This window comes from Gekko japonicus, unplaced genomic scaffold (genome assembly GCF_001447785.1).
Source record: "Gekko japonicus isolate JY-2015 unplaced genomic scaffold, Gekko_japonicus_V1.1 scaffold548, whole genome shotgun sequence".
Classification (NCBI taxonomy): Eukaryota; Metazoa; Chordata; class Lepidosauria; order Squamata; family Gekkonidae; genus Gekko; species Gekko japonicus.
In genome coordinates, this window is record NW_015169791.1 from 110,324 (window position 1) to 122,836 (window position 12,513).

At 42.7% G+C, this 12,513-nt stretch overlaps 1 protein-coding gene across 3 annotated transcripts in view; it reads left to right on the forward strand.

Moving 5' to 3' along the window:
- Positions 1–6,814: 6,814 nt before the first annotated feature.
- Positions 6,815–12,513, forward strand: part of TPH2 (tryptophan hydroxylase 2) — a 116,119-nt gene continuing 110,420 nt past the window's right edge. For 2 of the 3 annotated variants that reach the window (XM_015417027.1, XM_015417028.1), the window contains exon 1: positions 6,815–6,919. In XM_015417027.1, coding sequence (XP_015272513.1) covers positions 6,815–6,919 — 105 coding nt within the window. The remainder of the gene's footprint in view (positions 6,920–12,513) is intronic. The other variant, XM_015417029.1, reaches the window with a different exon arrangement.

Consider the following 12,513-nt stretch of genomic DNA (forward strand, 5'->3'; position numbering starts at 1 on the left):
CTTTACTATAGGATCAGACCTGTGTATACCAGAGTCAGAATTCCCAGGAACAGACAAAGAGACTGGGTGGCTAAAATAAGGATTTCTTTACTAAATATTCTCAAGCGCACAAACAATAATTAAACATTCATGCACACAATACAGACTTAAGGAAGCAGAGGTGATTGATACCTAATGGAGGGGTGATACTACCTGTCTAGATGTGCAGAGGTCCATGAAGAAGGATTGTGGCCTAAAACCCAGAGGGTTCCGGGGTGGACTGCCATTTTGCATCAGGGCAGAAAACACACGGGCTGAGGCCATGTGTTCGCTGGGATATACCCATTGAAAGACAATACAGACCAATGGGCAGCCATGGGGGCTGGTTTCAGGTGAGAACAATAGATTTCCTGGACCAATGATGAGTCCCAGGGGTGTGTGGCATCAGGATGGGCAAGGCCTAGATATGACCAATGAACTTCCAGAGAGGCAGGGTCTGGATTTAACAATAGAAGCCAGGTGTTGAGTGGCTAGTTAAATGGATTATCTGGCCACTAATGGTCCTGGCCAGGGTAAACAAAAAGTGGGAGACGTCCTTGATTAGCGTCAGGAAGGATCGTTAATAATTTGGATGCTTGATTGGTTTATCCTGGTATCTTGAGGGACAAAGCAGAAAAAACAAGTATTCAGACAAAGAATTACTGGAGACAGAGTTATTTGCCAAGCAACTTTTGAATAGACTTTAGAAATGTAGATACTTTACCTGCTAGAACTCATTGTCATTCCATAAGCATAATCTCTGCTGGGTGGAGGGGGAAGACTGGAGGCTTGCTCTGAGGTTGCCTGTCATCTGAAAATGGAGACCCCCTTTTCAGAGCTGTGGCTAGCTCTGTGTTTCAGAAATAAGAGTTGCCTTCCTTGGCCTGAGTTTCTGTGGGTCTCTGGGTCAGGTTAGAAGTGGCGTGCCCCTGCTATGGGGCTACCCGAGAGTAAAGGCAGTGCCTCTGGCAACATTTCGGGGTCGGGGTGGGGGTGGGCTTTCTTTCCCGGTCACTGACAACCTCATAAGGTTCAGGGAGCAATCCCAACCAAGTATATTAAGACCCATCTTATTCAGTGGAGTTTACTCCCCTCAAAGCATACTTAGAACGGCAGCCTTGGTTTTTCTAAAACCCCATCTTCCCTCCCTGGACAGTTCATGTAGCATGGAAAGAGAAAGGGTGTGTGTGGACAGGGCATGCGTAACAGCCTGTGGTGGGAGCTGCCCTAAAGTTGTTAAAACGTCCTAGCAAAAATGCCAGCAAGGAAAGAGGAGGGGACAGAAGCCCAGAGATCAGCCAAGTAAATAGTTCCTGCCCACTGGGAAAGGAGGGAACAGAGAGACTGTGCACACATCTCACCATTCCCGTCTTTTCCCGCCAACTGCTGACTGATGCTCATGCCACCATCGAGCAGCAGCTCTTCTTCCACCCCGCAATCTTCTGAAAGCCTCTTCCATCAGGACCCTCCGCAGATAAAGATGATGGTGCAGACAAATTCACGCCCACAAAGCTTCATCCCATACACGCCCTTGGGCTTGCTTCTCCGGAGCACTTGGGCTCCAGTTCCTGGAGCGTTCTGCGCCTTCAGTTCAGCCGCCACTGCCATCAGCAGTAAGAGCAGCAGGAACGGCTCCTTCAGCCTCATGACTGACGCACCTTCACACTCCCTCGCCTGCCTTGGTGCTCGGCAGGAGCGCCAGTCAAAGCAGAGCCCTGGCGCAGAGCAGCTGGTGACATGAGCAGAGCCCTGGCGCATGAGCAGCTTGCTCATGTGTCCGCCCCCTGGGGTCCTCACTGCCAGAGCATTGCTCCTGTGCGCTCCGGCAGGAAACGAGCTCTGCTTCTGTTAATGCATCCTAAGATTGCATTAGCTTTCTTCACAGTCACATCACACTGGAGGCTCATGTTTAGCTTGTGATCAACCAGAATACCCAGATCCCTTTCACATGTGCTGCTTTCAAGCCAAGTCCCTCCCATTCTATATCTGTACCTAACGTTTTTTGTACCTAAGTGTAAGACTTATCTCTATCTAGAATTAGCAATCCCACCCAGCTTCGTGTCATCTGCAAATTTGATAAGCATCTTCCTCCAGGTCATTTATAAAAACACTGAACAACACCGGGCCCAGGACCGAGCCCTGTGGCACTCCACTCAAGACTTGCCTCCACATAGATGCAGAGCCATTTATGAGCACTCGTTGGGTACGATTTTTCAACCAACCATGAATCCATCCAACGGTTGCACCATCCAGCCCACACTTATCCAGCTTAACCTCAAGGATATCATGAGAAACTTTGTCAAATGCTTTACCGAAATCTAGATACACTATGTCCACAGCATTGCCAGAGTCAACCATTTTAGTAACTGTCAAAAAAAGGAGATAAGGTTGGTCTGGCATGACTTATTCTTGATAAACCCATGCTGGCTACTACCAATTAACTCATTCCATTCAAGGTGCTCACAGACAGAGCATTTAATAATCTGCTCTAGAATTTTTTCAGGTATTGATGTCAAACTGACAGGCCTGTAATTTCCTGGGTCTGTCTTTTTTCCCCCTTCTTGAAGATCAGGACAACATTCGCTTTTCTCCAGTCTTCTGGCACAACACCAGTACTCCAGGAAATCTCAAAGATTACAGCCAGAGGCTCTGAAATAACATCTGCAATTTCTTTTAGCACCCTGGGATGCAAGCCATCTGGCCCTGGAGATTTGAAAGTATTTAAGGCAGCTAGATGCTCTCTAACCATCTCTTTACTTACTCTAGACTGGCAGTTCTTCCTTCATATGCCCTGCATTCTTCAGTTTGTATACAGCTCTCCTTATGGTTAAAGACTGATGCAAAGTTAGAGCTGAGTAATTCCACTTTGTCTTCATCCCTTGTTAAGGCTTGACCATCTTCCCCTAGCAATGAGCTTACCCCATCCCTGTTCTTCTTTTTGCTCCAAACATAGGCATAGAAACCTTTCTTGTTATTTTTAGCATCCCTTGCAAGCCTCAGCTCCATTTGCGCTTTAACCTTTCTGACACCATCCCTACAGATTCGATCCTGCTTCTTATACTCACCCTCAGTAATATGTCCCTCCTTCCATTTCTGTAATTTCCCTTTTTAGTCTCAGCTCTTCAGAGAGTTCTTGTTCAGCCACCTTGGCTTCATTACCTGTCTCCCACCTTTCTTTCTCATCGGGACAGTTTGCGATGGTGCCTTACGCACTTCATTTCTCAGCATCTCCCATCCTTCCTGTGCATATTTCCCCCTCAACATTTCCAGATCACATATAGGCAGTGAAATCTGACTAGATACTTTTTAATCTTTGTTGGAGAGGGGGTGAAATAATGCAAGCAGTTTTTCAGATTGCCCCCAAAGTCCATGTAGACCTTTTGAAAAACATACAGCGAGTAACTAATGAATGTTTGTACAGACGCCGTCACTGCAGGAGATAAAGCCAAGATGCTGCAATAATGGGGAGAACTGACTAATCTTCAGTTACAAGAACCCACATCAGTAGGTGAAATCTCTGCAATCCTGGGCTTTAATATCATCAGTGTGCTTATCTTTGATCAGTTAATAACAAAGAAACCTGTTTTACAGAAAGGCAAGGATTTAAGGCCTGGCATCCCTGGTCTTTCATTTCCTGCTCACAGGAAATAATTTTTGAACCACTTTGCCTTTTCTGTTGTCCAGTTGAGCTTCGGTTTTTCTGTATTTTATGTGTACATTGCCCTAAGTCTTAAGAATTATTCTAGCAGAGTCTATAAGCTAAATGTGGGAAGGTTCTAAAACATATTTATACTTGAAGGCAATTATTATATTGAGAACTGCAGTGAACTGCTGGCTGCTGGAAAAATGAGGGTCATGTGGCATGACTGCCACAGATCTTTGTATACCTCTAAATTGTAATTGCATTGTCTTGATGTAAATTCCATGAAAAATCGTGACATTTTGAGGATATATGAGGTTCTCTGACTATAAAAGCAATTCAGAAAACTCCTTAAGGCAAGTGTTATACTTTTCATGTATGTATGCGAGGTCTTCATTATTTGGTTTTGCTCCCTCCCCATCAACTGGCACTTTGGCAGAAACATCCTTCAATTTTGGAGGCTAGTGTGTAGTCCAGAGGGAGTGCTTTTGTAAACATGGGGCTTGAAAATGCTGCTGTGTGTGGAGCTCACTCTGACACTTGAGAATGGGACCTCTGAGACAATTTCAAGAGCTTTCATTCATTCATGTTACAAAGCCCATTTTTCGCAGCTATGAAAAGTTAACATTGGCAGTTGTAGAGGCTTATGTTCTTAAAAGAAGAACTGGGTTTTAAAGTGCAAATCTACATCCCCTGGTGGAAAATGTATTTGCTGGGTACTCATTGTAATCTGTTATCCCTTATTCAGTTGCTTTTGAACTGACTACTTGAACCTTTGTTACTTGGATAAAGTGGAACCACTTTCTTGGCATAAAGCATGGACCAATTTATGAAATCACTTGATTCCAGTGGTACTATATAATAAATGCACATATTTTTAAAGAAAGCAGGATTTATGTTGTACTCACCCTAAGACGGCAAAGCACAGGCGTCCTCCCTTTTCATCAGCATTGCCATTCTGGAGCCTGTATACAGGTTACATCTTATCCAAAAGAACACCGTTTGAGATGCTCAGAAATCTAGTCAGTGGCAAATAAACAAATTCTTGAATATCTCTGGATGAAAATGGGTTTTAGAACCCTTAAAAGTCCAGCAATATTAAGATAACTTGCATTGCAATCCTATCCAGGGTTATTTCAGTCTATACCCATTGAGTTCAATTAACTTAGAGTGGAGTAACACTGCATAGGATTGTCTGTAAAGTGTTCAAACAAAAACAGTAGACTACATGGAGATGGTTGATTTATTTAAACTATATCCTGCCTTATTTCTTCAGGCTCAAGGCAGCTAACAATGCAATATGAGGTTGCCAGGACACACAATGTAAATTCCAATTAAGATTTTTAAAACGCAAGCTTCACAAAGCGCAGTTTACAGATTAAAAGCACAGAGAAATGAAATGCAGAGTGCACTCAATTAAAAAAATTACTCTGTGAAAAAGAATGCAGCCAAATCTGGGGAAAAAATTACACTCCTCTGCATACTTTCTCTTACATGCCTTCCTAAATGTACAGTATGAAGGCATCTTCTGCACCCACTCTAGTAGACCATCCCATAGGACTGGACCCAGTACAGGAAATGCCCATGGTCTAGATGTTGTACAGATAGTTCTAACTGGGCACCATGAGGACAAGGTTGTCTGAAGAACATAACTGGCACATGAGAGTATGTTTGGTGATGCTGTTTTTAAATCTCTGGGACACTTTGTTAGCCCTTTTTTCCTGGAAGATGAAGGTATTCTGGATTTTTCAGAGATATGTTGAAAAGATTCTGTTTAACTGTTTGCTAATTAACACAATTTGGTTTGTGCAAATTGGCTGGGGCATTTCCCCATGTCAAAATCTGTTTTAAAATGTGAAAAATGTCAGTTTGGTGTAGTGGTTGGACTAGGACCTGAAAAAACCTACATTCTGATTCTCATTCTCACAGAAAACTCCCTGGGTGACTGTGGTCCAGTTACTCAGCCTGAGGTACCTCCTTTGGTGGTTGTGAGGATAAATGGGGGAGAGACCATGCCTGCCACACTGAGTTTGTTGGAGGAAAGTATAAAGCAAAAGGTATGAAGAGGGTACTATGCCACAGTCTGTTCTTTGGACTGCCCATCCCTCACCCTTTCTGCAGCTTTCTCTCTCTGGCAGCATGGGTTTCCTTGTGCAGACCCAGCAGCTGCATCAGAATATACACATCTGAGCCCCAAGTCCTTTATTTGGTATGGACATTCATCAGAGTGTTTCTGAAGAATGGATTTTTTTTTCTTGAATGGGTTTCTATCTTCCATGGAAAAAGTGTTTCCTAGAATGTGTCTATTCAAAGCAGGGCAAGGACAGCAAGTTGTTTTAGTGGCAGTGCAGGCACAGTTTGGCACCAGGTAAATAAACAAAGTACTCCCTGTTTTTCTTTTATCCCTTTGAAAATTTATAATTGCCTTTCACTTCTTGCATTTTCAGACTGTAGTAATCAGTTTGTACAAACAAATTGTTGGGATACAATATCGAAATGGGAAGATAGCCGCACAATGGTTGAAAACGTAATGTGCAAAACAGAGCACAAATTGATTCCTGGCGCAAACGGAACACACTCTAAAATACAGGCAGTCTTATTCTGAGCATAAGCAATCTAAATAATAATTGACCATCAACTGGAGCACTAGAGAAGTAGTTAAGCAGCTCTGTTACTCTCAGGGGTCTAAAGTTCAAGGCGTTGGTTTGTTGCACTTTTCTCCATCAGTGCCTTCTGTGACCCTCTGACTTCTTATAAAAAAAAAAACCCTCAGCCAGCTGTTGTTCAGAACTAGCAATAAAAATGCAGCTGCTACTTGTGCCCCATAGCTTGTCAGCAGCGGTGTATCAAGCAGAAGCAGCAAACAGCCTGGGATGGCTAGATTGCCCCAGTTGTTTATTGCATTTGGAAGAGACCAGATCACTTATAGGAAAAAAAATGTATTCCTCCTACGGTGGGGCTTTGATGTGCCAGCTTTGACAAGGCTTTCCTAATCAGCATTTCATCAGTCTTTGCCCGGGCATATAAAAAGAGTCTTCATGAGAGAAGCTTTTGGATTGCTCCTTATTCAGCACCAGAGTGGTGGACAGCTCTCTATAGGCAGCCCTGACATCAGGCTTCCCCCTGCTGTAAAGAGAAAAAATTACATCGGTCGCTATGCAGCCAGCAATGATGATGTTCTCCAGTAAATACTGGGCAAGACGGGGACTCTCCTTGGATTCAGCTGTGCCCCAAGAACACCCTCTACTTGGCAATGTAACAGTAAGTACCCAGGACTCTGTCAAACTATCCTGAGCAAATAACAAGTTTAGGATTCCTCCAAGCTGTTTCAGAAACTTTTTGAAATGAATCCCGATTTGCTTGATCAGAAAAAGGTTATGATGGATTGGTCTCATTTGTCACATCTTCCTTCTCCTCCCAGCACAACTTCTTATGCACGGATAATTGAATACGTATTTTATTGTAAACTTAAACCTGGGGGGGGGGGGAATCTCTGTATCTCACACCCTTTGACTCCATCCTTTCCCTTTTATTTGTGTTGAGAATGTGCTTAGGCTTTTGTGGTGAGAAGTTCAGATTTACAGTCATCTACTCAGATGCTGTAGAAGATATGAAATCCAACTTTTACAATATCTTATGGCTGCTTAGATCTGTGATCAAAAGAAGATGCGGTTGCAAAGAAGTTCGGGCTAATCAATTAGTATCCCCCCCCCCCCGGGCAGGGGTGATAGGACTGAGATGTAAGATTTTCTGAAACCAATCCTGAACTCTAGACATTTGAAGAGGGGAAAACATGAATCATCTTTATTAAAATGCAGCCAGTAATCACTGCTGATTAACAATCCAAATAAACATACGCAGCATTGAAGACTATATGGATATAGTTGTCATTACTGTTAAAAAGTATTTAAAAATAGTTGCTGTGCATTGAGTGAGTGTATGGTAATCAAAGGTTTCATGAAACAAGCTTTCTTTCATGACTTTAAAAATAATTACATCACAGAGAAAACAAAGTCAACAGGAACAACAAAAATAGTTCCATTCATTCCATTCCCTAATTTATTCTAAGTGAAATTAATCTAAGTGAAATAAATATGGAAACTGGTGTATAGATAATGTTATAGATATATAATTCACATCTTAAAGGATCTGGTCACTGTTGCTTTCTGGTTTCTAAGCCTTTGCTGTAGACATCTGTTGCAATATTATGGCATATTGCAGAATGGCATATTTTTATGGCTGTGAAGTATTCAGATTTTGAGCTGCACATACTTTCAACATGCATTTACAACAAGATGCTCACACTTGGCTTCGAACACGTTTGGATAAAAATGGAGTTGTATGTCTACATCTGAGATCAGTTGTTCTGCATGACAACAGCAGGATAGAGGCCCTAACCCTTTCTAGCTTTTTACTCCTGTTGAGGAGATTTTATTTTCCTTGTAAACAGGCATGCCAAATTAAATTCCAGTCAGACTGGGAGTGCGAGAGAAGACTCTCAGACGATTCTGAAGGCCTGCTCATTAACATATTTCTAAAAAGCAGAGTGCTATAATTATTGAAATCTCATAATAATGACAGCACTAAAACTTGCGCAGGCAAAACAATTGCCTTTTAAAAAAAGAAAGAAAGAAAGGGAATCTATTTATAACAATCCATGTATAGAAGCAGTGAAACAGGACAGAAAAATCAGTGTGGTATGAAAGGAGATGGTGTGGATCTTGTCCATTTATAGTGACTTCTTTGTTGATAGTTTTGGGCAGTGTTCTTTTCCTTGCATACTACTTTGATAAAAATGAGGCAATGTTTACCCAGGGAACAAAATTTGAGTCCAACAAACATTTTCAGGGTATAAGATTTTGTGAGTCAATGCTCACTTTGTCTCTGATGAAAACTTATTACTGTAGAATATTTGTTGGTTTTTAAGGTGCTACTGGACTCGAATTCTGTTCTACTACTACAGACCAATGCAGCTACTCATCTGAACTTACCCAGAGAAGCCTGTCTTCCTCTCTCTACCTCTCCCATTAAAGATTTGTGTCCAGTGTGATGCAAAGAAGGGGGGCAAGGCTGCTGTTTAGGAACAACAGTCCTGCACTGAAAGTGCCAGCAGGTTCCTGAAAAGAACAGTATTGGTGAGGACTCAGATGCACCTGGAGAGGGTTTGCTTTGCTGTTGAAATCAGGAGAAGTATGTTCTTCACTAATGTGCCATGCATTTTTGCCTTCCAGTGAAAATGTCAGTTCTTGCTTAGGGTCTTTGACATGACCCCTACTCCAGGCTTTCCCCTCTTTATAGGTAATTGCCCTAAAAGAAGTCTCATGGGCTGGAGGGTTGTGAATATTCATACTGCCTTTTAAAAAGTTCCCCTTCAGTGTTTGGAGAGTGAGGCCAAGGGGATTTTTCCTGTTCCTTTACACGGGATTGTTTAATCCTTAAAACAGAGTACCAACCCCTTTTGCTTTGCTCCTATAGAGATTATATGGGTTTATGAGAATACTGGAGTCAAGGGTAACAAACACACTTAAATTTATTTAGTTTGTAAGCATGGCACTTAATTCCCTCACTCTAGTATGACATGACACCATTTACCAGAGTTGGGAGGTGCTCTATGCTTGGTTGTTACGACATAAGCTTCCTAAGAGGCTCATACTTGGAAAGAATAATGAGACAAGCATTAAACCTTTACTGTTTTTCATAGGAGAAGCACTGAAAGTCTGCCTCTCTAAACAATGTTCAGCAGTCCCAATGGGACTCCCTGCCTATTTCAAGATATCGTCTGTCCCCAGTCCTTCCAAAACACAACAACCCCTCTTCTCTGTCCCCTCCTCAGGTTGTTGTTGTTGTTTTTTGCCTCCAACATTCTATTCAATGTTTTAAATCTGATTGGTCCAAGCTGAATGGGGAAGAAAAGAGGGCAGAATCTTCTTCTGCCCATCACAGTTGTTGGAAGTGGAGGAGTGTACACTGTCCCTTGCCTCAGCCTTCAGAGACAGCACCATAGATTTAGAGACAGAGAAGTCAGGACCCACACAGAGCACCATTTCCTTCCTGCTATCTGATACTATCCTTTGAAGTAGAATGTTTTTCTTAGGGACAAGACTTCTTTCCACCTGGCTTGACACTTTCTCTCTCACACACAAAGAAGGAGCACACGCTCTCCATTTTTGTCACCATGGATGCAGAACAGGCATTCTCCATCCTCATCCATCTACCTAGTTATATTAGATTCTAACCTTATCTCTCAACCTGCACTATCTATCGTGTTTTCCCGAAAATAAGACACTGTCTTATATTTATTTTTTCTCAAGAAGACACACTAGGGCTTATACCACAAATGCATAGAAATCCTGCTAGGGCTTATTTTTGGGGTAGGTCTTATTTTCGGGGAAACAGGGGAGAATGTAGTTCCTTGAATAAAGGATTCTTATTAGTTTGAAACTGACAAGTGGTTCTGTGTAACTCTGTAACTTTGCTAGCACACAGTACTGAGAAACTGCCGCTGCGTGCAGCCTAGTGTGCTCTGCTATGTATAGAGATTCCTGGCTATACCATACCAGAGAATCTAGTAACAGTATTATTCTAGTTTACTCAGTGTTCATAATGCTTTTGATACATTGAGTCAGTGTGTCATTCAGGCATAAAACAGGTGTGCATTTTTCCAATCCCTGCACTGACTTCTGCTAGTTCAAACGTATTAGCTGGATTAGTTGGATGGAGGAAATAGAAAAAACATCTATTGCACGAAATCAGTGTCAGTGACCCTGGGGTCTCCCCTCTCTCCTAAAATAGGTGGACTCTCCCTTCTCATAATAGGTACCTCTTCTTTAAAATAATTCCTGTTTGATCTATTAGTGTGTGGCTGCCATTGCTGCAGAAAACAACATCTGGAAGCTTCTTCAGTGAATGTTTAGATATGCTTACTGCCAAGGTTGAACAAGTGATCTTTTGCTAGCTTTGATACTATCCCTGGGAACCCTTAAATATCTTTAACTGAATATATCGAATTTGGCCAGTCAGTGAATTTCCTGCTTAGCTAGTGCTCCATGCAGAAAATGGTATGCAAATCATGTGTACTTGCAAACTTGTCTGTTTTATATGCCTGTGAATATTTTAGGGAAGCATGACAGGCCACAGCTTTTAGACATAGATATACTACATGCAGACTTGTGTGCAAACAGAATGTGAGACAATGTAACAAGAATGTTGCTTGTAACACTGAACTACTGTGGGTTCAAGCTTCCTCATGGTTGCTGTGGCTCTAAGAACCCTTGGATTAAGCGTTCTATATTGTAGACTTTTGTTCTTTATACTTGCAATTTTATGACAATTTCCAATTTAAAGAGCAGCTTTCAATGCATTAAGGTTTTATCTCCTTCACATGCTAGTTGTCTCGTACCATTATGAGAATGCATTGACTTCGACAGAAACAGCCTACTGAGTGCCCTCAAGTTAAACAATGTTGAGTGCCCCCATCAACTTCAGCTGAAGAGGATTAATTCCCTTCATAAAATGAGAGGAGACACATTGGAAATCTATAGGTACACTGAGTGCCTCTTCAGGGCATAAGGAGCACCATGGTGAAAGGAGCAGAGATGGGAATGAGAAGAGGATGAGAGGATGAGGCTTGGTGACAGTAGGGAGTACAGTGAAATGAGATGCACAAATTCATACAGCATCAAAGCCTGGCTTGCCAGTGGGTGTATGCTTGACAGGGAACAAAATGCTGTGGACAATGTGCATGTCTGTTCACTACTTTGGTATTCCCCCTTACACCTTCTATATTCTTTCTAAAGGGAAAGGAAGAGCCAGGATTACAGCGCTGTTCTTTCAAATGGAAGGATCCAAGTTAAAAACAGAAGCATTTGGTAAGCCTTTGCCAGAGTAAATTTTCCAAGTCTTCTGTGGTCCTTCCGCTTTGTCTCTAGTCAAATAATTTTCTAACAGTGTAGTCCTATAGCCCGTTAGATAGCACCTGAGACCCATGCAGCATCGTGACACCCCCCCCATGACGGCACCAGGGTAAATCTGGTGGCAGCTCTGCATCACCAGCAGAGGACCCAGAAATGGCAGCACTGTGATGGTCTGTAGGAGGACCAAGGCTTCAGCCCATGTCCGTGGCTATATGCCACCATTTTTTGTCAGGGTAGTGGTGGGAGAATATTGCTTTTCCCTCCCATTGAACTTAATGGGAACCAGACTTTCCGGCGGCATGGTGTGGCACGGCGACAGGTGGGGCGCGCGAGTGCTCCCGACGCCCGATTCCCTACCGTTTCTTTGGGGACCTCCCGGTTTGCGGGGGAGTTCTGCCAGCTCTCCCGGAGAGAGAGCTGGTGCAGGGGTCTTCTGTTGTGGCCCCTCCCGTCACTGGCAAGGCGGGGGGTGTCCACTCCATGCCCTGAAGCAGAAACAGTTGTGTGAAGGGGAACATGGTCGCCATGTTCCTCACAGCTGCTGTCTTCCGTCCTGTTTTTACCTACAACTAATTTGTGGATTATAAAGACAACAATGAAGTTAAAGGTTGAGAAATGGAAAGAACTTGAAGTGCACACATCTTTAAGAAGAAGGAGGTTTGTTGCTGCCCTGAAACGTTTGGCGCAAAAGAAAAAAAATGAAGCGGCCAGGAATGGAGAAGCTAAGTACTGTATATGTGGTTTTTCTTTCACTCGGGGCAAGATGTATTGTTCCCTTGGAATAGGATAAAAATGGTGAGAGTGGCTGAACGATATTAAGTTGGCTATTTGAAAAAATTTGTGTGGAAATGGCGTCTGTAAGGGGAAAGGACATCGAAGAGAATATGGATGAAAACATGCTGGTGCTAGAAATGTCACTGGAACAGTTCCTAAAAGTGCTAA